At 35.5% G+C, this 26,969-nt stretch overlaps 1 protein-coding gene across 1 annotated transcript in view; it reads right to left on the bottom strand.

The window, feature by feature from the left end:
* Sirt2 (NAD-dependent protein deacylase sirtuin-2) overlaps positions 1-26,969 on the bottom strand; it is a 67,830-nt gene that overhangs the window by 4,495 nt on the left and 36,366 nt on the right. The window contains exons 9-14 of the mRNA XM_090375729.1: positions 21,699-21,828; positions 16,762-16,821; positions 13,527-13,582; positions 10,786-10,862; positions 9,030-9,081; positions 3,495-3,562 (exon numbers count right to left, since the gene is read on the bottom strand). Coding sequence (XP_090231855.1) covers positions 3,495-3,562; positions 9,030-9,081; positions 10,786-10,862; positions 13,527-13,582; positions 16,762-16,821; positions 21,699-21,828 — 443 coding nt within the window. The remainder of the gene's footprint in view (positions 1-3,494; positions 3,563-9,029; positions 9,082-10,785; positions 10,863-13,526; positions 13,583-16,761; positions 16,822-21,698; positions 21,829-26,969) is intronic.

Here is a 26,969-nt window from a genome sequence, read left to right as displayed (position 1 = left end):
AATTGCAAGGTCAATAAAGTGGCATGTGGGTAGTTTGTTTTTTAAAAATATTTAAAAGTATGTTTCGAATTTAAAAAAAAAAATTAATTGGATTTTTCATAATACATTGAAAACACAGGATGACACCAAAAACTGATCTATTTTAAATTATTTTTACTGATTACAAAAATGGAGCAAGGGAGCACTTTGACATAAGCAGTGTCTGAACTTACGAATGAAATATGTGCACCTGTGCTTGGATTAAATAGAGCTGCACAGCTGTGGTATTACTGTCGGAAAAGCAACTGATATCAGCAAGTTCAAGAAAGGCCATTCAATGGTGCCTGTGCAGTGAGAGCATTCCTAAACAGTGATACATCTATAATTAGTAGCTATCAACTAGAGAAACCTGTGGTAAAAAGCACAAGTCGAGTCTGATCATGGTACCATAGATATGCTGCTTTAAAAATTTTCACAATTTAATGAGTATTAATTAGAAGTTGTTAGTGCAGGTTTGATATATGAACTTATTGATCTAATATGGCTGCTTACCTCTGCTCAGAGTTACTGTATGCAGTTGAGTTATTCATTTTTGTCAAAAATCTACTTACTGAGGCAGATTTCGGAAAGGCAAAGGCCCTCACCCCACAAATCAAGATTTGATATCTCAAATAAGGACTGTGTAGGCTGAAATAAGAGTTCACAGTCACATTTAGTTTTGAGTTATTATGATTAACATGTGCAATTCAAACTGTTGACAAGGCTCAACAAATCACACCATATCAAGACTACAAATTTGTGGCTAATGTACTTTCCATTCTGAGGTGCATTGATTTACTCATATCCATTTACAGAGCAAACCAATATTTTATGTTATGGAGGTGGGGATGCAAACTTTTCTGGCTAAGAGCCATCACAAAATCCTTATATTCATGAGCAAAAACAGCATAAATTCCTTACCTTTAATTATGCATTATTTGAAGCAGGATTTTATTTCGATTAACTAGCACATGCTTCTCTGCACATGCTAAGCAAATCTACATCCTTCCTAAAATGAGGTCTCCAGACTGTATGCAGTACTCAAGGCATGGCCTGACCATTGCCTTATACAAAGGTATAATCACCTCCTTATCCCTGCTAGCAAAATTTCTGTATATCATTGACAAAACCCCATGATCTGCTCTTGCAGCCTGTCTGCATTGCTCAGAAAACTTCATATCTGACTGCACAATTACTCCCAGTACCACACAGTTGATATGTTCCTCTGGGATTACTTCTACCCATATGCAGTACTTTGCATTTGTCAATGTTAAACTACAGTTGCCACTTCTCAGCCCATCTGTCAAAAATTTTGTAGATCCTGTTGCAGTAGCACACTGCCATTACTGTCATTAACATCCCTGCCTGCCAACCTTTGTATCATCTGCAAACTTCGACACTAAGCCTGATATCCTTCATCAATATCATTGATAAATATACAAAACAACAGTGGGCCCAACACCAAACCCTGTGGGACTCCACTAATAATATTAGTCCACGAAGAGCAGTGTCCATTGATTATCACTCTCTGTCTTCTCCCACTCAACCATCCTTTTATCAATTGTAGCAACTTACCCTTAATACCATTCTGCTCCAATTTGTACAGTAGTCTTCCATGCACAACAGTGTGAAAAGTTTTCCTGAAATCCAAATATATGATATCAAAATTATTTTTTTTGCATCCAGTTTCTTTGTAACCACATCATAGTATCCAATCAAATTTGTCAGACAAGGCTTTCCCTTAACAAATGCATGCTGTGTGAATTATCGCTGCAGTCTTGTCTAGATGATCCTGCAATGCATCTTTAACCAGTGACTCCATTATTTTACCCAGAAGAGAAGTTAAACTAACCGGTCTGTAATTACTCATGTCACCCTTCGATCCCCCTTTGTGAATTGGGGATATATTTGCACATCTCCAGTCCGTGGGGACTTCCCCTGAGTCCAAGGATGCTCTCATAATTATGGTTAAGGGTTTGCTTAGTTCCTTTGCCACCTCCCTCAATATAACTGGATAGATCCCATCCACCCCAGGTGCCTTTCTTATGTTTAACTTCAACAATTTCTTCACCACTTTGCTCTCAGTTATTACAAAATCATTAAGCACTCTGTTACAATTTGATAATGATCCTATGTATGAATAAACTGACCTTGGCTTATTCAAAGTAACTTTCTCCCTCATTCACACACTGCATGCAATGATCATGAAGCAACTGGAATGACTGGTGGAAGGCTGTGACTGGTATATTGTTCAATGTTCTTGTCACAGCTCTTTAAATGGCATCGAAATCATAAAAATAACAGCCTTTCAGTGGTGCCATGCGTTTCGAGAACAAAAAAAAGTTGCATGGAGCTAAGATTAATAAATACGGTAGGTGCAACAGTACTCACTGTTTTACTAGCCAAAAACCTTCAAAAAATGAGAACCTTGTGGCTTGGTGCACTGTCATGCAAGAAGAAAAATTAACTGCCATCATCTCCAAGATGAGGCTGAACATGACAGATTCTTTGCAACAAACATTTCAGAACATCCAGACAGTAGGCAGCAGTAACACTTTGGCCACTGGGCACAAATTCTTTGTTTTTCTTCTATCGTAGAAAGTGAATAAAATGATTTTTACCTTTCTTGATGAGCTTTTTGGGAGAGTTCGCCAACTTCCACTGTGCACTTTGTCACTTCATTGCGGGGGTTGTTGTTGTTTGGTTTTTAGGAGCTTGTTTGTTTGGTTTTTAGGAGCATTAGCAACTAAGGCCATATTGCTCCGGGATATGCGGTGGTCATTCCCTGACCTTTCCGCATCCTCCATATTTGGTGGCGACGGGCTCGAACCCCGGTCTAATCAAGAAGCGTGTGCTATGCATTGCTGCTCCTTCCCACCTGGCTACGGAGGCGCCGGTTTTTAGGAGCATTAGCAACTAAGTCCATATTGCTCCGGGGGTATGCGGTGATCATTCCCTGACCTTTCCACATCCTCCGTATTTGGTGGTCACAGGCTCGAACCCCAGTCTAATCAAGATGTGTGTGCTATGCACTGCTGCTCCCGCCCACCTGGCTATGGAGGCACCAGCAGGGGGTGTACCGAAAACACCACGTCTCATCACTCATAACGATCGAAAACTAACAAGATACTGACAGTAATATTTGAATTTTCACCTAACATTACACTTGATATATGTCACACAAGAGAGAAAAAAATTTGAATGCATTAGTTTTTGAGTGGCCTGAAAATATTTGCCATATCATTTTTCAGAGTAGAAACTTTTCTAGAAATTTTATGGATAACTATTACTTATATACTTTTTTTGGTATCATTCACTCCTTATAAATTAGTCACTAAAAGGACAACTGTATCTCGAGTGAATTTAATTTACTTCAATACTTTCATACTGAGAACGTTTTGCTAAAGTCCAATTGAAATTCCTTATATCTATGTCATGCAGCAGATATAGAGCAAAACATCAAAATAAATAATTACCTAACATTCAGATCTGATTCAAAATCAAAACCCATTGAGATTCCCATCATTCGAGCCAGTTCATTGCCCTGAAATATAAATTTAAAAAAGAATAAGTTAGATTTTTCCAAAACTGTTTAAAAATAAATGAAATAGCCAAGAAAAAATTTTAAATGATTCAATGTACATAAGTAAATGATTCAATACTTTAAACTTTGCAGCAGAAACATACTGGTTGGCCGAGATTGGATCACAGGCAATAAAGAACCCTTTGATTATCTCACATAAGGTGTGTTTGATGCCAGCTGAGAGGTCTTCACACCGTAGGAGACATGAGAAACATTTATTGTCAGATGAATTGACTAACTTTTAATTTAGTCCCATAAAATAATCAGGAACATAACATAATATAAAATATACACTGAATCAGAGTCATAAAAGTAGCACTAATAACCAAAAGAATCAATAAATTTAACAACTGGCCAAAAGTCTGTTTGATTTATTTTATATGTGCAGGCAACCCCCGTATAACACAGTACTTCTACAACACAGTTTCACTCTAACACAATTGGTAAACTGCGGCAATTACAATGTGTTACTTATATAGCACGGTTAGAGAATTGCGACAACCTCGCATAACACAGTACTTTTGTTTTGTGCGGGGGGAAACCTCTATTTTGAATGTAATTTTTCAACATTTTCATTCTCTTTTGTGAATCCCTGCTGTTGACTCGCTAGTTATGAAAAAAAAAAAGTAATTATTAGGAAATACCCGTGTTAGGTTCTGTGCTATTGAACTTGTGGGAAAATCTAGATTTCAAAGTTTTATTACTATTGGATAATGCGGCAGGCCATCCAAGATTTAAGTCATCCAAACGTTGAACTAATGTTCCTGCTACCTATCGCAACTTCTTTAATTCAGCCATTAGATCAATGCGGCAGGCCATCCAAGATTTAAGTCATCCAAACGTTGAACTAATGTTCCTGCTACCTATCGCAACTTCTTTAATTCAGCCATTAGATCAAGGCATTACATCTACTTTTAAAACTCATTACATCAGAAAATCATTACAATAGATTTCAGAAAAAAATTGATTTTGAATCTATTGAAGTGGAGGCATGGAAACATTTTTCAATTGTGGACTGTATCGCCTTTATCATAGCTTCATCACTTGAAGTAAAACTGTAAACATTAAATGCGTGTTGGAAAAATGTATGGCCAGAGTTAGTTCATTCAGGAAATATAGTCGAACCAGCAGAAAACAGAATCGATGCGATAGTAAAACTTGATACGTCGGTAGGAGGGAAAGTTTTGATGATATAACTACTGAAGCCATCGTGGGTAGTACAGTTCATAGGATTGCCATTCTCCCCCCCACACCGGGTGGAAAGAACCTGAGTTCGAATCCTGTTGATGATGGGAGGAATTTTTATAGGTCTTTTTCACAATGTGACTGACAGCGAGTGTAGCATGGTTTTTCTCCCGGAAACTCAGGTTTTTCACCCCGCAAAACAGAAAATTGACCTCAAAACATGCAATTTATAGAAAATATATACACAGAACAACATGGTCTTAGTCATCAATAGCAATGCAGATGAAAATTGTGAACTTCCAAATTTTACGCTAAAAAGTAGAGGAAGGCATAAAGTTAGCCGAACAATTGGAATCTTATCTTTTGAATGCAGATTCTTTGACTGAAAGGAAACCAAAGTTCAAATGGGAGCTTCAAAAATGCTTAGTTCCATACAATGAAATTACAAAGATCTATAAAGCAAAAGCAAACAAACCCAGAGTACTGATTTTTTTAAAGAGAGCAGAAGATACACGAATTCTAGAATGGTGTATTTTTGTTAGTTTTAGGAACATAATCCACCCCTTTTTGTACTGGTTCTTAGTCCCGTATTACACGGTTTCACACCATGCAAGATTTTATAGGAACCTAACCACCATGTTATACGAGGATTACCTGTAATTATTTTAAATGTTTAGATGTAACTTAAGTAAATTCAGGATATAACCCTTAATTTACTATGGCTTGTGGATGGAAAAATCCACATGAATCCTTTAATGAACATTGAAAATAATAAATTATTATGATAATTTATTATTTCCACTGAAATAAATATAAAAAAATTTCCATAATAAAATTAAATAAAAGAAAGGAAAATAGAAGGAAATGAAAATAAAATATGGCAATTAAATACATTAATGCTAAGGGGCTCACATCCAGTGAGTATGGGCTTGGCACACCCAGGATCCTGAACTGGATATCATAATTTTTCTCTTTCTTGGCGATTCCCTTTTGACTCTCTCTCTCTCTCTCTCTCAGGTAACTCGGGGATTTTTTTTTTTTTTTTTTTGGCTGGTGCAGCATAAGCCTCAGGCTTCCTTGCACCATATAGCTAATAATAATAAAATAATAATAAATAAGAGGTATCGACAAGCATTATGAACAATATGAAGAAACCAATTTATATGTGACCAAGCCATGTAATAGTTCGTACATTGAAATTTATCGGTTTTTTTTTTTTTTTTTTTTTTAGCACACAAAACTATTAAAGAAAGAACTGTGCAAAACTCCTCCAACAAAGTATAATGATGTAAAATGGTTCAAAACAAATGAGAACACATTTAAATTATTGGATAACATACCCCGAGTTTAATACCTAAACTTTTGTTACAACTACACTAAAATGACTGATAAAGTACAATTTACCCTCAACCAAGATATTAATCTTCCCACAACTGAAGTGTATTTAAAAGGTGTCATTCCTTCTAAAATGGACAACATAGCATTTATTGCCATTAATCTGAGGTTTCATAAAATGGTAATATTAATGACATCATTTCTGGTCTAAAATAAACTGTCTGATAATTTCAGAGTTTAATTTTAGCATTAGCAGAGGCATACAATGCAAGAAAGCAAGCTTATGCAGCATCAGCCAAAAAAAAAAAAAAAAAACACTTCCATTTCACCCCTCCATATGATCCAAATGCCTGTCCAACTCAGCCTTAAATCTATTTAGGCAATCAACTTTCACAACAAAAGATGGAAGTCTGTTCCACCAATCAACTACCTGCTGGCTAAAGGCAAATTTCCGCACATCTATTCTACAACTGTCTTTCCTCAATTTGAATCTGTGCCCCCTCAGGTTCTTAATCTGAGGAAGAGGAAGAATGCCATCAGCATTTAGCTTGCTCAACCCATTCAAGGCCTTATGCACCTCGATCAGATCACCTTGCAGGTGCCTACTCTCCAGGTGCTGCAATTTGCAAAACTCAAGCCTTTCTTGGTAAGAGCACCCCTTTGTTTCCTCTCACCAATCTTTCTGCCATTCTCTGCACTCGTTCTAGCAACTTTACATCCTTCCTAAAATGAGGCCTCCATACCTGTACACAGTATTGTGTATAGGCTACATTTTGGACCAGTATGTATTTTTGATCACTTGTTCTTTTTGACATTAATTTAGATTTTGGAAATTTTGCAGTTTGCTGGTTTACTTTTACCAGAGGGAGGCTTTTAAAGTCTTGTGAATGAAATTATATGAATATCTTGACAGCAAGTAGTTTTGAAGCAATGTGGAATAAACAATAGTAGACATACAGGTGAGGTTATATTTAGTTATTCTTTAATTATTTCTATTTTTTAATGATTTGAAGGAAGTTGGACAATATAAAATTAATGATAATTTAATTAAATAAAAAAAATCTATATTGTGAGTGTGCTCCGAAGTAGTTAAGGTGTATACATATAAAAATATGCCTAAGTTTTCATTGATATTTTGAAGGTGTTTAGTTCACCAAAGCTATGATGATAGAAAATAGACTAATGCACAAAACAATTTTACTTTCAAAGATTTTGTGCTATCAAGCAAACATTAATGTAGCTTTCTCTTTATTTTTCTCTAGTACTAAAGTAGTTAAAGCATATCAGAAAGTCCTTTTTTTCTAAATCTCTGAAAACGGTTTCAAAGCATACCTAGAGAGAAAATAGCCAAAATATTACAGTGGATTCCGGTTATTTGGGCCACCGGTTAATCGGGGTGGGCCGCCATTTATTTGGGACAAATCTGAAAAAAACAGAACTCAATCAAGAAAATAGCCAGGGTTTACTTCGCTTAATTGGGACAACATGCCGTTTAATTAGAGCAGGAGGCCGCAGCACTGGAGATTATCCTATGATTGTCTCTGACCGTACCTCATGGTTCAGTCGGATTTCTGGAGGTCACAACCATAAAACAATTAGCAGTCACCTGTTTACTGGGCTTTTATGTTAGTGCAATCTATCATAAATGGATAGTAAACTCAATCTTATTGAATTTGCGATAATACCGACAGCTGGAATTCTGTGGGTTATTATGGTGAAATGTGTTTACACTTCCATTGAATATTCAATCATATAAAAAATTTAAATTTTCAGAATCTTCTCTTCATTCCTATTTTTAAAGCTTCGTAACTTGTTACTCCGTTCTCACTCGCATGTATCGTGTTACTTGCAATTTGTGTTGCCGTGTTCTTTGTTATTGATTGCTTATCTTTTTACTGTTTTAAATTTTAACTCCCACCCACAAATGTCAGTGAACAGAAATGTCAACTAGTTAGTATGCACATATTACAGTACATATTAATTATTCCGATTATCACGTATCATTTAATTTTTTAATTGGTAAGGTAATAAAGGGTAAATTTGTGCTTAATATATTTTTACTTTTATAGCCTGTGGATAATATTCCTCCTATTTTCACTAATTAGAATCACTATTTAATAGAATTAAAATTCAATTCACAAACATGATCACAATGACCGGTGCTAACTACACATCGTATAATGAACGATACTTTATTATGGTGAGTCCATCATAACGTGATTTGATTGTACAGTGAACCAACTGTAAAGAGGGAGTCCACTGTATTTTTAACTATTTATATGAAACCTCACATAACTGAGGCAGCCACTTAATCGGGCCAAAATGCACTAGTCCCGATGTGTCCCAAATAACCGGAATCGCCTGTATACTATTAAATAAAGACAAAAGTGACATTAGTATCATATTTTTTAGGTTATAGTTCACTAATAAGTCGTATCCTCCCCACATCAACTTTTATCTCTAATAACTGCAATGCAGTAAGCAACAAAATGGATACATTACTATGTCTAGAATTGTGTTTGATCAATGCTTCATCACAGCACTACAGTTTATCTCATAAGTCTTAGGATACTCTAACAAATATATATTTTTCCTTTTTAGGAAATCTCTTAAAATGAAAGATACTAACCCATTTTCAACAGAAAGCAATATAAAAACTAAAGATGCTGTAGTCTGGTGAAAGGAAGGGAAGCATACGAGAAAAACTAAAAGAGATATAAGCAGAATTTGGATATTTTTGCAAATGCATCAACAATGTAAAATCTGAAGCTTTTAAAAAAGAAAGTATTTCATACTGGATCAGGAAAAGAAAGGCATATAGATGGGCAGACCAATATATGGTTGACAGTTTTACATTCATCTACCAAGTATGATAATCAGAACAGTATAAATACCAAGAACTACACACCTTTCCACGTTTCTCCTTGTTAATTAATAATCGAGGTGTCGCTGGCGCAACACTGCAAGAAAAAAAAATTAATAATAATAAAGTAAATATGATGTACAAATTTGTATGTAGTATGTGAATTACTCAATCAGCATTTATTGTGTAAATTTTGATTTTAAAAATATAATTTCAAAATTGTAGTAAAGGAAATAATACAAATATACTAAAAATATTAATGATATTGTATGAGATGCTATGTGAGATACAGATTAAACATATTTAAAATTTGATATACTTATTTGAAATGAAAAATCTGAAAATACTGTATAAACAAATATTATTTTTAATAATCATAACAATTTCAAACAGTAAATTATGTTCCGAAGAGCCCGATGTCATAATGAAAAATAGATTACTTTAAAACATTTATAAAATAAACTGAAAAAAACCAAACAAAAAGTTTATTTCTCCATTAAGTAAGAAAATTGTATTACATTAGTTAGTGCATTCGCATTATTATTACACAGTTGAATTTTTTAGACAAAATTTTGTACATTGGCATCATTATTGTAACATCTCATACTGTGAAGTCCTTCACAAGGAGTTAGTTGCCCTCTTTATACTTCAAATAAGATTAGTAAAAACCCTGAGCTACAAGGATCAATAACTTCTACATTGTAAAAATATATTTAAAAGAGTAAGAGATTACCTCAATCTTTTGTGTAGAATGCGTCCAGTCAATGATCTCCAAATGTAATGAATTTAATGAATTCTTTCACTCATGGAGACATGACCAATCCAATGCACAACGGAATAAAAAGCTGAGAGCCCCAACCCAACCCCAAAACACATCAAATCAAATCAGGAAAATCACGAGTGTGTTCTCGGCTTTCGAATCCATTGTGCATCAGATTGGTTATGTCTCTATGAGTGAAAGAATTCGTTAAAATCATTTTATCCATTTGTTTTATTCATTTACATTTGGAGAGCATGGACTGGAAGCATTCCAGGCAAAAGATTGAGGTAATCTCTTACTCTTTTAAATACTTCAAATAAGTAATGCTTCCCCATTAGAGGGGACTATTGTTGCTTATTTAATAGTTTTCTCTAATGGGGAAGTGTTACTTATTTTAAATATACAGAGGGAAACTCGTTGTGAAGAACAGTGTAGAAATTGTAGAATGTCACTGCACACCAAAAAGAATTCTTAAGAAAGAAATGAAAAAATTATAATATAAATGCAAAGTTCACAAGATTATTAAACGAAGCATAAAAGGTTACATAAACTTTATCTTCAAAATTAGAATAGTCTTGATAACAATTATTGCTAATCAACCTGTTTCTGGATATGCTGGTTGTATATTATTACTTCAGACCAATAAAAGCCCTATCCTCCAACCAAATTATATGTAACTCACAATACCTGTGAATGCCATAACTCACAGTATCCTTTAAGAATAATATGATGATGGATTACTTGGTTCAAAATTCATCTTGTTTGTGAAGCCATTCAAGAAACTAATGAAACATGTGAGAAAAAAAGAACTAATAGTACCTTTTGCTTTTTTTTTTGAAATTACAGTTTCTACTGACTTTTTTTTGTGTCCCTCTATTCATTTATAGAATGAGAAAGTTTATTGTCTATAAGAATTATTTGTATGAATTAGGAAACCAAATTCATACAAATTTTTTAAGTCTACCATATTAACTGTGGTAGATATGATGGAGCTATTTCATGATTAAATTGCAGTAAAGAATGTCCAGTAATTATACTTACTTGTCTATAATACCTGCAAAAGGTTCTACTGTGAGCGATGTACCAATTACTAAAAGCATATCACATTCAGCAAAATCCTGTTAAAAAAATAAATAAATAAACTGAGTCTTTGTCAAGAATGCTTAATTAGTTTTTCTTTTTAATTACATTTTCTACTTTGCCACTGTACTTTGATCATAAAAAGTACCTACAATTCTAAATGGGAGATTTGTCCCTTTTATAGTGTGAAGATATTTACAGATTAATTTCAAGAACTGATATACTGGAAATTGATTCCTGTTATGATTGAAAAAAAGTATATGTATTCCTATAATTTTTTTAATGTATATCCCTACCCCCCCACCCCACACACACACACTGGGAAAAAGCATAAGCTCCTGGCTTCTATGGAGTGAGGGTATGAGGAGGGAGACAGATACTGATTGAGAAAATGACAGAGGAATAAGAGTATATAAATACTGGAAACTGATTTACCAATATTCCACATTACAAGGTGATAAAAATTTCCCTTTAGAATTACAGGAACATTAAATAATCAAAGTAAAAAAAAATATTTTTTCTCTCCAAAATTTGTAGGGAGGTTATCTCCTGATCCCAGGATGATTTCTAATATTCACGAGTAATTGAAAATATTGGAAATGCTCTGTAACAATAATTTTTTGTTCCAGAGTTTCCTGGTTTTTGGATGAAACTAGAACAGAATTTTAATATAGATGCACATTATAAAATTTGATACTGCTTTTGAAAGACATTTTTAAAACAATATTTTTACATCTATAGCTCAAACTTGTTCAAATGAGCCATGACTCATTTGAGAGAAATATAGAGGAATCTGCTGAAATTATAGAGATTAATAAGGACCAATAGCAATGCTAACTAATAGTAAGGTCTAAGTGATGCTCATAAAATATATATCAAACTTTCACAGGGAGCTAAAGGATTTCGTAATAACTGTGAGCAAAGTGGAGGAGAAATTGTTGAAGTTAAACATAAGAAAAGCACCTGGAGTGGATGGGATCTATCCAGTTATATTAAAGGAGGAGGCAAAAGAAGTAAGCAAACCCTTAACAATAATTTTGAGAGTATGCTTGGATTCAGGGCAGTCCCCACGATTGCAGATGCGCAAATGTATCTCTCCTTTCACAAAGAGGGTTAAAAGGGTGACATGAGTAATTACAGACCTGTTAGTTTAACTTCTGTTCTGGGGAAAAATTATGGAGTCACTGGTTAAATAAGCATTGGGGGATCATCGAGACAAGACTGCAGTTAATAGTACAGACACAGCATGTGTTTGTTAAGGGGAAGTCTTGCCTGACCAATTTGATTGGATACTACAATGTGGTCACAAAGGAACTGGATGCAAAAAATAATTTTGATATCATATACTTGGATTTCGGGAAAGTTTTTGATAGTGTTGCACATGGAAGACTGCTGTACAAATTGGAGCAGTGTGGCATTAAGGGACAGTTGCTGCTGAGGATAAAGGGATGGTTGAGTGGGAGAAGACAATGTGTGGTAATCTATGGACACTGCTCTTCGTGGACTAATATTATTAGTGGAGTCCCCCAGGGTTCGGTGTTGGGCCCATTGTAGTTTTCTATATTTATCAGTGACACTGATGAAGGTATATCAGGCTTAATGTCAAAGTGTGCAGATGATACAAAGGATGGCAGGGTTGTTAATGACAGTAACGACAGCAAACTACTGCAACGGGATCTAGAAAAGTTGGGCAGATGGGCTGAAAGGTGGTAATTGAAGTTAAATATTGACAAATGCAGAGTACTGCATATGGGTAGCAGCAGTAATCCCAGAGTAACATACCAACTATGTGGTACTAAACTCAGGGTAGTGAAGAATGAAAAAGATCTCGGTATAATTGTGCAGTCAAATATGAAGTTTTCTGAGCAGTGCAGACAGGATGTAAGAGCTCATGGGGTCTTGTCAATGATATACAGGAAGTTTGCTAGCAGGGATAAGGAAGTGACTGTCCCTTTATATAAGACAATGGCCAGGCCACACCTTGAATACTGCATACAGGTCTGAAGGCCTCATTTCAGGAAAGGTGTAGAGCTGCTGGAATGAGAGAAGGGCAACAAGATTAGTGAGTGGAACAAAGGTTGCTGTTTAAGTTCTACAAATTGCAGCGTCTGGAGACAAACCTGCGAGGTGATCTGAATGAGGTGTATAAAGCTTGAGCAAGTATAAAACGGTTTGAGCAAGCTCAATTGTGATGGGATTCTTCCTCTTGCTCAGATTCCACACCTGAGGAGACATAAATTCAAATTAAGGAAAGACAGTTGTAGGACAGATTGTGTGGAAATTTGCCTTCAGCAGGTGGTTGATTGCTGGAACAAACTTCCATCTGTTGTTGTGGAAATTGACAGCTTAAATAAATTTAAGGCCGAATCTAGAGAAACTTTTGGAGGGGGCATAAATTCAAATTGAGGAAAGACAGTTTTAGAACAGATATGCAGAAATTTGCCTTTAGCCAATAGGGTTGATTTCTGGAACAAACTTCCATCTGTTGTTGTGGAAGTTGACAGCTTAAATTCAAGGCTGAATTAGACAAACTTTTGGAGTGAATTGATGAGTGAAACGAGAAGGGTTTTTTTTTTGGCTGATGTTATATACACTTGCTTTCTTGCATCATATGCCTCCACTAATGTTAATGCTAATATATATTAATAATTGTAATTTAAAAGTCATAAATAATAGATGAATAATGCATGAAATTTACAAACCTGATCAACACATTTGAAGAATTTCTCAGGAAGGCGTTCCCCAAAAAACACAATATCTGAAACCAGAAATGTATTTGAACTTAGAAAAGAAAAGCAACCAAACAGTTTTATCACAGAACCACTTTATACAAGCTTTAATACTAAAATGAAGAAAATTTTCAGTGCAGTGCTAAAATTGTAAGTTACCTTAGAATTGTGGTACCTCTTATAATAATAAGTCAATAAATCATCATAAACATGACAATTACATGGTGGCAACACTGTTAGTATATTCCCAGTCATTTTTAACTTACTATAAACTAATACAGTAAACCCCCGCTATTCGCCGGGTTACATTCCTGAGAAATGCCGCGAATACCAAAAATGTGAATACTGAGTTATGGCTCCCATAGTAATAAAGGGGTTCCGTTCCGAAGTATGAAATATATAAGAAAAACTAGTCTAAAATTTTGTCTATGTATGTATAATATGTACATAGACAGTACATAGTGAAATGCAAGCATAAGGCATCGAAATGAAAATAAGAAACAATTTAATATTAAATGTAATATTTACTAGAAATTTCAAACAAATCTTTCAATCCAGCGCCTTTGCTAGCTAAAAAACTTATCCCACCAGTACTACACCAGTTTCGCTAAAGTGTTGATAAAGGAGTTTTGTCTTTTCACGAATGATGAGTGAACTTAACGGAATTTTATTTTGAGTTCGGTCTTCTATCCACAGATTTAAAGCTTTTTCCATTTTTTCTAATTTAACATCACGAGTTACAGAGCAAATTTTTGAAGCAATTAGCACGTTTTCACAGACACTACGGCGGATTTTTTCTTCCGATTTCTTGATTGATTGTACCGTTGACTCATTAATTTTATAATGTTTTGCCACTGAGGAGACACTTTCACCATTAGAAATTTTGTCTAATAACTCAATTTTAATTGCTAATGTCATCACTTTCTTTGATCTTTTCACATTTCCCTTGTTATTCGTAGCCATATTTTTGTACGGGTTAGAAAGAATTTGTCCACAATAAAGTCACTTTGTTCCGTTAATACACTCGAAAGTCTGTTTTACACTGCAAAACGGTAGATTTATCACTTTTGTAAGCATATCAATTTATAAATTGATAAATTTATTCAATTTATAAGAATATAAATTAAAAGCAAATGACAAAACCTTCCATGACAAGCGCATAACACATACTGAACAAGGATTAGCGAGAAACATCCACGCTCGGCATTTTGTCACCCCTCTCCCCCCCCACCCACTGAGCACTGTTTTGACCGGGAAAGATAATTTTAGCCATGCCCATGTTTTTTTATGGCAGAAAATGTTCACGGCATTTTAAAATTCACATTTTTTTAGGTTTCATTTTATATTAAATCAGCGACCTCGAATACACGAAATTGCGAATAGCGGGGGTTTACTGTATATGGTTAGAGCAAAAGCATAGTTTTATACGCAGCTGTAAATTTAAAACAAACAAAGAGCCCATGAAACGTCATCATTTTATTAAATTTCACACTGTAAATCCCTTCAAAACTTAATTACATAACTGGTGTGCTTATTGTATGTTCAGGCTGATAATTTTGAAAAGTGTTCATATGGCTTTTTTTTCCCATTTTTAACCTCTTCTTTAAACAGATTTGTCAGAGGTTGCCACTGAGTCTAGTTAAATCTTTCCTGAAAACCACAAAATGTATACACATGCTTCAAACTTTTTGTTTACTTCAGTGGCATGTATTAACTGAAACTGTTTAAATCTATATTTCCTTTTAGCACTTCTTTTTAGAAAGTGGTAGACATTATCAAATAATTGTCCACTTTCACAGGAGAGCATGCAGTCCACTTTTCAGCACACAACTAATGAGATGACAAGGATAGCCAATACCAAATGCTGATTTCCTTATTTTTAAAATCCTTGCTACTCCAGTTTTTAAGCCTATCAACAAATTTTAAGCATAATCAACAAAGTTCAAGACAGTTTTCTAAGGAATCCCAATGCTTTCAGATTGTTCAGAAGAAGGTGCCCAATATTGTATCCTGTAGAGTCACCTTTCAAAAGTGGCCCTGAGAGTAAATTGCATGAAATATCACATATAGCTTGGAATAATTTTCATTACTGCTATCTGTAGAAAATGAAAATGGAACATTTTTCAAAGCCAATACTACCTCTTCACTTCCTTTCTTTTAAATTTTATTAATGCCTGCTTTTTTTTTTGTTCTTGCACATCCATATTTTTAATATTATTTATTTTTTTTGCTATTTCATTATCAGGAAACATATTTCTGAACAATGTGCCTACATGATTAGCAGAACTCAGAAGAAGATTATGTTCTATAATAAATGATACTAAAAATATTTATCAAGTATGATGCTATTGTTTTCACTTTGAAATGCTACACATATTTTAGCAATTCTTTCTATACACTGCTCATTGTTCTTATGTTTATTTGTTTGGAAATGTCTGATTACATTACATTTCCTATCACTTGAAACTGAAGAATCAGCTACATACAGTACACATAACAAATGTGTTGCCTTTCCAACTTTTATAGTATGTCGAAAATCTTGCATATATTTCTTAAATGCTATGCCGTGCTTCTTTTGGTATTTTACTGAAGAATATTGCTAATTAGCTTAGCAACACACAAAAAAACCAATAAATGTTACATGTAACACAGAGAACAAGACATGTCTTATGCATACCACATATATTATGGAACACAAACTAGCAAATCTGATGGCCAATTCATTAACCAGCCAGTGACAAAAAAAAAAAATTGTGAATGAAAATAAGAAGAAATTTCCAAATATTTTAAAAGTTTTAAATTCAATGTCAAAACTGTAGTGTTATTATTTTCTCGAAAAACATGGAGAAAGGGCCAAATGAGTAAAAAAGATAAAAACCTGTGATAAATCCAGAGACTAGGCAATTTTGCAACCTGTTACTAGCCTTGAGTTTAAAACTTGTACACATGTGGATGCTGACAGGCACTTGTTGAGGGTCATCCTTCAATTTTAAATTTACAAATATTTACCTTACTAACTCACAATGTAAAAGCATTTACTACTTCTCATGGTATTTATTCTCCCCCCCCCCTCCCAAACTGTTAAACAATTATAGACATTTAACACCATTCTGAGATAAAAATACAATACTGAATTTATAACTCAGAATTTTTTTTTTAATTTCTTAAATTATTATTGCCATGTTAAGAAGGAGTAAACTCAACTTACCCGGTTTCACAGTTGAGCCACATTTTTCACACTTTGGTGTTTGTTTAGCAAGGATTTTTTCTGTAATGGTAAAAAAAAAAATAGATGAATGAAAAAAAACTACTCTCTCAGATAGCAAAACTATATAGCTTATGTAGCCTAAATTATACTATCTAAAATTAAAATTACCAAATGTAATAATTTGTTGTATAGTGGTATAAAGTTGATCCATCATACATATTTATTACTATTTTATCACCATTTACTTAACTACATCTCAACATTTTGTTCTGCACAGCAGTGCTTTCCATGTTTGCTCAACATTGTACTAATTCATGCTAATCAACAGTGTGAATAAACTGTTATATATGGTCACAATGAATCTTTGAATCAAAAGCATATCAGAAGCTATATTCAGTATGATCAAGGTGAGCTGACGCGTCAGGGCTCCTCAGTTAAGTGGATTGGATTACTGTTAATTATTGCATTTAAATATTTGATTTATTTAGATATTGTTTTAGATATTGTTATAGGATATTGTTATTGTTTTAGATATTGTTATAGATTATTTTGTTATAGGTTTTTCTGTAACAGTTTGATTTTTATAATATTATAGATATAATTTTTTAAAGTTAATTTTCATTGACATTTAGATAATTTTATAATGGTAGTTAAGAGATCTGCCTTAAACACGTCACGGTATCGTGACTCACACAGAAATAGCCGATGGCGATTTACGAGTGAGTCATGATTTAATCCGTTGCAGAACCTGTGGAATGTTTTCCAAGGTCGACTTGGTGACTAATCATACCTCACCTGGGGATTATTTTCTTTGTGATCGATGTAAGGAGTGCACCGATCTTAAATTACAATTTGGTGCACTGAAGAACAATTTGAGTCATTGAAAAAACAGGCGCTTGCCCTCGAGAATAATGCATCTGGGAGCTCATCAGGGACTCAAGACTCCAGCAATCTACCAAGTGATGCACACCCGATTCGGGCCTCAAAACAGAAAAACCAAGTGCAAACTACTCTGGTTCAAAAGGACTTTGTTTTATTAGGAGACTCCATTGTCAGGGAAACGGGGAATATTTTTTGTAATAAGGATAGGTGGAGTAGAACCAGGGTATGTCTGCCGGGAGCAACTATTAATGATGTCACCAACAGATTGTCAGATTTTAAGGGGGGTAAAGAGAATATTATTATTCATGTGGGGACTAATGACATTAAACGTACACAATCTGACGATTTGTTGGAAAAATACAGAACCATGCTGAGGAAATGCCGTGAGCTGGGCCACAATGTCTATGTGTCTACAATTCTGCCCAGACACGATAGGAGGGATTATATGTTAAAAGCCTTGTGAATTAACTCAAGACTTGAGGACTCTGCAAGACTTTAGGGGAGAAATTTCTATCAGCATGGCCCACACTTGTAGGTAGAAGGAATTTGTTTTGTAGAGACAGGATACACTTAAACAAAGGTGGTGCAAAAGTTTTTGCCAGTATTATTCAGGATACCTTAAAGGTTCAAGGAAACTGCTAGTTGGGGGGGGGGGTAATACTGACACACGTTTATCTGATAATATTGGTCAAAGTAACTCTTGCACATACCTCAGGAGTTCTTATCTGTTACCCCAACTGGACATATTATCTAGATGTTCTGGGGGCAGAAACGTTTCAAGTGAGTGGGTAGTTAATGCCAGGGAAGCGAGCCTAAAAAACTTGGCTCGCTTCCCTGGAGGCACCCTGGAAACTTGCATAATGTCACCTACACATTGCTCATTTCTCATGCAACAAGAGGCCATTAAACACTATTTCTATGCTACTGCATACACTCAACCCCACTAATTAACCTGACCTCTCACCATGCAATATTCTTTCTTTTCCCAAACATGAAACATTTATGTGAGGCCATCACTTCCGCAGTGAACAAGTTATCAATTCAACTCAAGATTCTCTCTGTGCTATCCAGACAGAATGGTTACAGAACTGCTACCAGAAATTGTACTAGTGGTGGCGAAAGTACATTACTCAAGGAGTATTTTGAGAGTGGCTGCATCTACATTTACTTTATTAGGTTTTACATTAAGTTTAAAATAGAAGGTTTTGAACTTTTTGACTATATTATATAATATAGGGTAATTATAAATTTATAACACCACAATCTTTATACAAAGGGAAAAAAACGATATAACAGTGAAATATTGAATCTGTAAATTTAATGCTTCGTTAAATTTACAGATTCTTGGTACAGGCACTAGAGTGATCTGGCAAACATTCTAATGAAATTCAATTTCTTCTTACACTTTATGAAGCTATTTGAATAGTAATATCAATAGCAAAAAATTCACAATACCTGTAGACTTACACTGAACTTAACACGTAGGAGATATTAATTTTAGGAATATCAGGTACCTGCTGCCATTATTCATTAGGCTTCCTACTATCTACCTTTAACACTGTGAGTGTTAACTTTCCCTAATATGGAAAGTACACTTTTTACCAAAACAACACATTTGTAATGAAACATAATAATTGCCTTGTAACATAATACTTCCTCTGGTTATATTAACTATATGAGGTGTAATCAAAAAGTTCAAGCACTGAACTAATATTTAGGAAATTATGAAGCTTACCAGCTATTGTGATGGATCTCCTTGACAATGTACACACCAATTCCATTGCTTCTGCAATTTCTGGAAGCATTACTATTAGGCTTCTTTTGAAATTGCTAACAGTTACTGTATCATGTTTTGAATAATTTTAAGTTGGAAGAATCAATCATGAGGAGCTAAATCCAATCAGTGTGGTGGACAGGGAACCATATGGCTGTTTTCTCCAAACAGCATCATGCAGTCACTACAGAGCTGTTTTGTAGTATTCCTGGTTCACTGTTTGATCATGTGGGACAAATTCATAATGAACAATGCCTTCAAGTCAAAAAATACAATAAGCATGATCTTCACATTTGATTGAGATTGCCTTGCTTTTTTTTATTTTTTTGGACCATAGAGAAGATGGATTTCCCTAATTTGAAAACAAAATCTGATGAAAATTCAGTAACTCATCTTCACCAATCACAAAAAACAGTTTACATTCAACATGTGTGCTAATTCAGATTGACTGCATATAAATGAATGATTCATGCATTACTGTGTCTAGGTGAATAACTGAACATGTTATGGTAAGCTGCAGCTTGCTATGATGCCATAATTTCAAGGTATAAAGTCAGTTACAAAACGTTTTGGTCACACCTGGTAGATGTGCTTTTTTTCCTTTCTCTGCAAACCCTGTTGGCCTTGTTATCCATGGTATGAATGGCTAAATATCTACTTTATACCCATTCATCTTCTAGGAAATGGATATTTATTAATTTAATTATGTTCTTATCATTTTAAATCTAAACCAACACATTAATACAAAATGCTCTTCATTTTTATTGTCACTATCCACAAATTAACACTAGTAATTTGTAAGGATTTAGTTTCAAACTGCAACATTCCAAACAGTAGAGTCACAAGAAAACAAAAATAAAACAAATAAGTGCATCTGAATAGCACAATTCAAATGACTTACAAATTGCCAGCATTTCAAGTCATTTAAAGAGTAAAAAATCTCTAAAAACAAATAAAAGTTATCTGCAAACATGGTTTTTAAAATTTTTCTCCCTATTTCTGAAGGCAAGTTTTGCACATATGCTGTTCTCTCAAAAGTATATGGACACCAATAATGTTCAGGAAAATAAATTTTTATTATAGAAATTAATAACATGTGGGTTCACTTTTGGCTGAAATGACAGGGAGCACTGATTCTCTGTAGATTTTAAACTAATTCATGATAACAGTCAGCTAGAATTTGGTGTCATTCTTCTCTCAAGGCATATTTTCCTGTAGCAATCAAATACTATATTAGCTTTACCCTTATCTGGAACAAAAGATGCATACCACTAAAGATGTTCTAAAGGATTTATATCAGGACTGTGTAATGAGCCAGTTCCATAGGCAGTTATCTAAAATGTCAAGATACTGACAGATTTTGCCACAATGGTCTAAACCACAAAAAGCAGTCCTATATCATGATATTTCCACCACAAACTTCACTGTTGGGACAACATACAGTGGCATGTGCCATTCTTTGGGCATTCTCCAAACAGACCTGACACAGCCAAGTGGACAAGAGTAACAGTGCAATAGCACACACTCTTTGAGCAGACTGTGATTTAAGCCCATAACTGCTAAACATGATTAATGATTGTATTCATGATTTATTGTAAATTCCTCTGACCTGGTGGTCATGCAACAAAAAACTGAAATTTAGTCATCCCAAATGAGCATGTATAGTGAAGCTCACTACACTGTTTTCAGAATACATGAACAATAAATAATGATCTTCTTAATTGCATCTGACATTTCCCAAAATTATGTCGTGCTTATCAGTAATTCAATGAAAATTAAGTCTATGCAAATCTGTATGGATGGTACACACATTTATGAACAGTTCTACTGTGTGCGGAGAGTGATATATTTTGTGAGGATGTCTTCAGGAATGATGTAAACACCCTCTTCAAGGTTTCCAATCTCTATTTATCAATTTTTCTTAGCTTACTGGATTGTAGTTTAACTGCTATATCCCCTTCGTTCCTTTTCTTTTTACAATGTAAGCCTATGTTATCTTTGCAAAACTAAAAAAGTTTGCTGCAACACACACCAAGAAATTACTGACATAACTATAATCATACCTCTCTGGAACTCCGTAAGTTACTAATATGAGCCATGCTAACTTCTATGATATTTCAGGTGTAACCAGCACATTTTTAGATTTGTTTTTATCTGCATATGCACAGATCAAATTGCCACCTTTGGAGAGGTGTCCAAGTACTTTTGAGAGCATAGTTTACATTAATATCAAAAATGTTTCAGTGATAAATCAAGTAATGCATTGAGAATGAGACCTAACCTTTCATCCATGGTAGAGAATATGCCTGATTGCAGGAAGAATCAAGGCAGTGAGATGTATAAAATGTACCATGAGCTTCTATCACTTTCTCTTCTGGAATTCCAGCTACTCTTTCTAGAGTATCAATATTCTAAAAATATTTCAAAAATGAATGCATCATGCAGCAAATTCACACAATGAAAATCATATGTTGTCATAATATATAATGATGTTTCAATTGAAAATCATCAAAAGTAAAATATACAGTTTCATATTTGAACCTGTTCTATGTAACCTCATTATTTATAAACATAGTTTCCTCTCTTGTAATGCTTGTAATGGAATTTGGGAGTGCGATGTGTACAGAAAGATAGACAGGACAGGAAGGGAGGAGGAGGAGGTGTTATGCTATTAGTTAAGAAACACGAAATCTAAGGAAGTGCAGCCAATTGATATGGGTGGACAGTACAGTGTGGAGTCAGTTAAGCACTGGGAAAGGGAAAATGAGAGTAGCAGTGTGTTATAGGCCTATGACTCTGAAGACTACAATAAACAATTGTGCAGACAAATAGACTGGGCCAGTAAATCAGAATGTCTTGCAATGGCAGATTTTATCTTTCCAGATATTGATTGGAACTTGTGGGTTGGTTGGTCACTCGTACACTAACAAGACTTTTGTGGATTTATTGTTATGATTGTTTTCCACAGCAGCATGTTTAAGGGGCAACCAGAGGGAGTAATACTCTTGATCTGATTATCAGTAGTAATTATTCATGGATTAAGAATTTTCAGATAAAGGAACCACTATGTGACAGTGATCACAGTGTACTGATATGAGATTTACTTAAAGATGTAACTACCATCAAGGGTAAAGGGAAGGGTTTATGCTTTCATAAAGGTGACAACAGTGGTCTCGCCGACCGGGCTAGCCAGGTGGGTAAAGTGCCTGCCTGGCAACCCAAAGGTTGCGGATTCGATTCCCGCCTCGGGCTTGGATCAAAGTACCGCAAAAACCTTGGGAGGTGCATTACGGCCACAGAAGCCTATGCGCCAACAACTACCAAAAAAAAAAACAGTGGTCTCACAGACAGTTTAAATTCTATACAGTAAGATCAACTGATGATGCTAACAACAGCAAATTCTAATGACTTTTCTAGATCCTGTTGCAGCAGTGTACTGTCATTAGTATCATTAACAATCCTGCAAACATTCGTATAGTCTGCAAACTTGGACATTAAGCCTGATATACCATCATCAATAATATATACAGAAAACAACAATGGACCCAACACTGAACCCTGAGGGACTCCACTAATAACATTAGTCCACGAAAAGCAGTGACCATTGATTACCACACTCTGTCTTCTCCCACTCAACAATCCCTTTATCCATAGCAGCAATTTGCCTCCAATGCCACACTGCTGCAATTTGTGCAGCAGTCTTCCATGTGCAACAGTATCAGAGTCCTTCTAAGATCCAAATATATGATATCAAAGTTATTCGCCGCATTCAGTTCCTTTGTGACCACATCATAATATCCAATCAAATTGGTCAGGCAAGACTTCCCCTTAACAAACCCATGCTGTGTCCAAGCTATAACTGAAGTCTTGTCTTGATAATCCTGCAGTGCTTCTTTAACCAGTGCCTCCATTAATTTCCCTGGAACAGAAGTTAAACTAACAGGTCTGTAATTACCTGTGTCTCCCCCTTTGATCCTCCTTTGTAGATTGGGGTCACATTTGCACATCTCCAGTCCATGGGTACCTCCCCTGAGTCCAGGGAAGCTCTCATAATTATGGCTAAGGGTTTGCTTACTTCCTTTGTCACCTCCTTTAATATAACTGGATAGATTCCATCCACCCCAGATGCCTTTCTTACGTTTATCTTCAACAATTTCTCCTCCACTTTACTCTCAGTTATTACAAGATTATCTAGCTTATTGCCTGAGTTGAATACACCTCTGGCATTCCCCTTGCTGAATCACTCCTCATGTGTGAATGTCGATGCAAAATATTCATTGTTTGTTAGCTACCTGAGTAGGATCATCAACAGTTCAACGATCGATATAGTGGACCAATCTGATTCATCCCTTCCTTCTAGAGTTTACGTAAGTAAAGAACTCTTTGCTGTTTTTTTTTTGCATCCTTTGCCAAAGATTTCTCATAATTTGCCTTTGCCTGCCTAACCTCCTTTGTAACTTGGTTGCAGACCACCTTATATCTATCATAGGCTTCTGTGTCACATGTTAATTTATATGTATCCCATGCATTTTTCTTCTCTGTCACATGTCTAATTAGTTCATCTGACATCCATTTAGGCCTAAATCGTCAACAATATTTCTTTGTTGATATGAAAAGCCTAGTAGCTTCCAAGATTAATTCTTTGACCGCATCCCATTTTGAATTTGCTGTTGGTAACATCATCAGTTGGTCCCACCATATAGAATTTAAAAACTGTCTCAGACCACCATAGTCACCTTTACGAAAGCAAAAACCCTTCCTTTTATCCCTGATGGTAGTTACCTCTTTGAGTAAATGCCACTTCAGCACACTGTGATCACTGCCACCTAGTGGTTCATTTATTTGCAGATTCTTGATGCATGAAGAATCACTACTGATAATCAGATCAAGAGTATTACTCCCTCTAGTTGCCTCCCAAACATGCTGCTGCAGAAAACAATCATCCAATAAATCCACAAAAGCCTTGCTAGTGTGTGAGTGACCAACCCACAATTATAAGACACTCTGATTTACTGCCCCACTCTATTTCTCTGCACAACTGCTCATTATACTCATCAGAATCATTAGGCCTATAGCACACTCCTACTCTCATTTTTCCTTTCCCAGTGCTTTTGTCACACCAAACAGACTCAACATTGCATTGTCCACCAACATCAATTGGATGCACTTCCTTCGATTTTATGTGTTTTTTTAACTAACAGCATAACCACTCCTCCCTTTCTGTCCTCTCTATCCCTTCTGTACACATTGTACTCTCCAAATTCCATAATAAGGTCTGTGTGATACCATGTCTCTGATATCCCAACAATATCTGCCTTGATGTCTTGACTAGCACTTCAAGCTCATTGAATTTATTAACTATACTCCTAGCACTGTTGTACATGCAAGTATACATGCACCTGTTTCTACTCTTAGTTACCCTAACACAGCCCATGTATTTACTTGTTCCACTATAACTCCCAGTAGTCCTGAAAATCCCCATTAACTTGTTTTCCAGGCTGCTGCTCAATTGAATTTCAATAGTAGTAGTGCAAGAATCACTTTTACCTCTGCCAGCGGCTACTGTTAATCTATTAGTTTATGTATCCCCCAAAGCTAGCAGTTTTCGGACCCACCTAACTCTGCTTGGTAACATCAGCAAATATTCTTGCACCCTTTCTATTTAAGTGTATCCCATCCCTGTAGCAGTAGTCTCTCCTGTTAACATGCACAGACCAGGCTGAGAAAAATTCTGCCCCTTGAGCCTTGCACAATCTCTCCAGGGCCAAATTGATTGACAAGGCTCTCATCATATATACTCCCTCCTATCGTGTCTGGGCAGAATTGCAGACACTTTCAAATTCAACCTTAACTCACAGCTTTTTTTCAGCATTGACTTGTACTTGTTAAGTAATTCTGCCGGTCTCCTACTCTTAATATCATTAGTGCCAATGTGTACAACAATATCACCCTTTGTGCCCTTAAAAGATGATACCTGCTCTACAATGTCATCAACCTTTGCCCCTGGCAGATATACCCTGGTCCTGTTCCATCTATCTTTTTGCACAATATGTTCACCGTTTCCCTGACAATAGAGTCACTTACAACAACTAGTTCCTTTGGGACCAGCGCATTCTGCCTTGGGATTTGCCGCTGTGTTGCTTGATGTTCAAGTGCAAGCTCTGGCATTGATGTGGGCAGCTGAGAGCTTGATGGGCCCCTCAATTTAAATCCTTCAAGGGCATCCACCCTGTTCTTCAAGCTCTCATATAAGTCCATAACAATGCTGAGTTGGTGCCTGATTTCCTCGCACTCCTTACATCGAGCACACACACACACACACACACACACACACACACACACACACACACACACACACACACACACACACACACACACACACACAAAGACATTCCCCATGGCAATATCATGTCCCATTCCTGATTGCTCCACAAATATCAAACAAGCAGTGCCTTTCAATAGACTGTGATTCAGAAGACAACTGCCCCCCCTCAGTTCTCCCCTAAGCCACAGCACTTCCATTAGTTTCAGCCTTTTGCTTTGCTGCTCTGGTCTGAGTCATGATTTCTATTCAAGTTCAATAAAATTCCAATACAAAATATAACCCTAAAACTTATATCCCAATGCAGTTATAATACTATATATATATATGTATTTTGGTATCGAATGTTATCTCTGAGTTACGTTATACGACTTTCTTATCCCCTCTCAACTTATGTATTAATTTATGATGTTACGTTTGTAAAAACTAGATCACTATATTTATTTAGTTAAAGTACAATTCAATTGACAATGAAATTTAATAAGATTAATAAATTTTACTGATTAATTGATACTACTATACTCGCTATCTAGTTATCTGTTAAACCTTATGCTATCTAGTTCAGCGCACGCGTTGTATCGTATAACAATGGCGGCAAGTTAGCATTAGCATTAGTAGAGGCATTTGATGCAAGAAAGCAAGCTTATGCAGCATCAGCCAAAAAAAAAAAAAAAAAAAACCACTTCCACTTCACCCCTCTGTTCGTTCAAAATACCTGTCCAGCTGAGCCTTAAACTTATTTAGGCTATCAACTTCCACTACAAGGGATGGAAGTCTGTTCCACCAACCAACCACCCGCTGGCTAAAGGCAAATTTCCGCACGTCTATCCTACATCTGTCTTTCCTCAATTTGAATTTATGCCCTCTCAGGTGATTATTCTGAACTAGAGAAAGAATCCCATCAGCATTGAGCATGCTCAAACCATTCAAGGCTTTATACACCTCTATCAGATCACCTCGCTGGTGCCTAGTCTCCAGACACTGTAATTTCCAAAACTTAAGCCTTTCTTCGTAAGAGCACCCCTTTGTTCCATTCACTAATCTTGTTACCCTTCTCTGTACTCGTTCCAGCAGCTCTACATCCTTCTTGAAATGAGGCCTCCAGACCTGTATACAGTACTCTAGGTGTGGCCTGACCATTGCCTTATACAAGGGAATAATCACCTCCTTATCCCTGCTGGAAAAATTCCTGTATATCATTGACAATACTCCATGAGCTACTCTTGCAGC

Source organism: Mastigoproctus giganteus, chromosome 6 (genome assembly GCF_048544385.1).
Source record: "Mastigoproctus giganteus isolate SK-2022 chromosome 6, ASM4854438v1, whole genome shotgun sequence".
Classification (NCBI taxonomy): domain Eukaryota; kingdom Metazoa; phylum Arthropoda; class Arachnida; order Uropygi; family Thelyphonidae; genus Mastigoproctus; species Mastigoproctus giganteus.
This window is presented reverse-complemented; position numbering and strand designations above follow the sequence as displayed.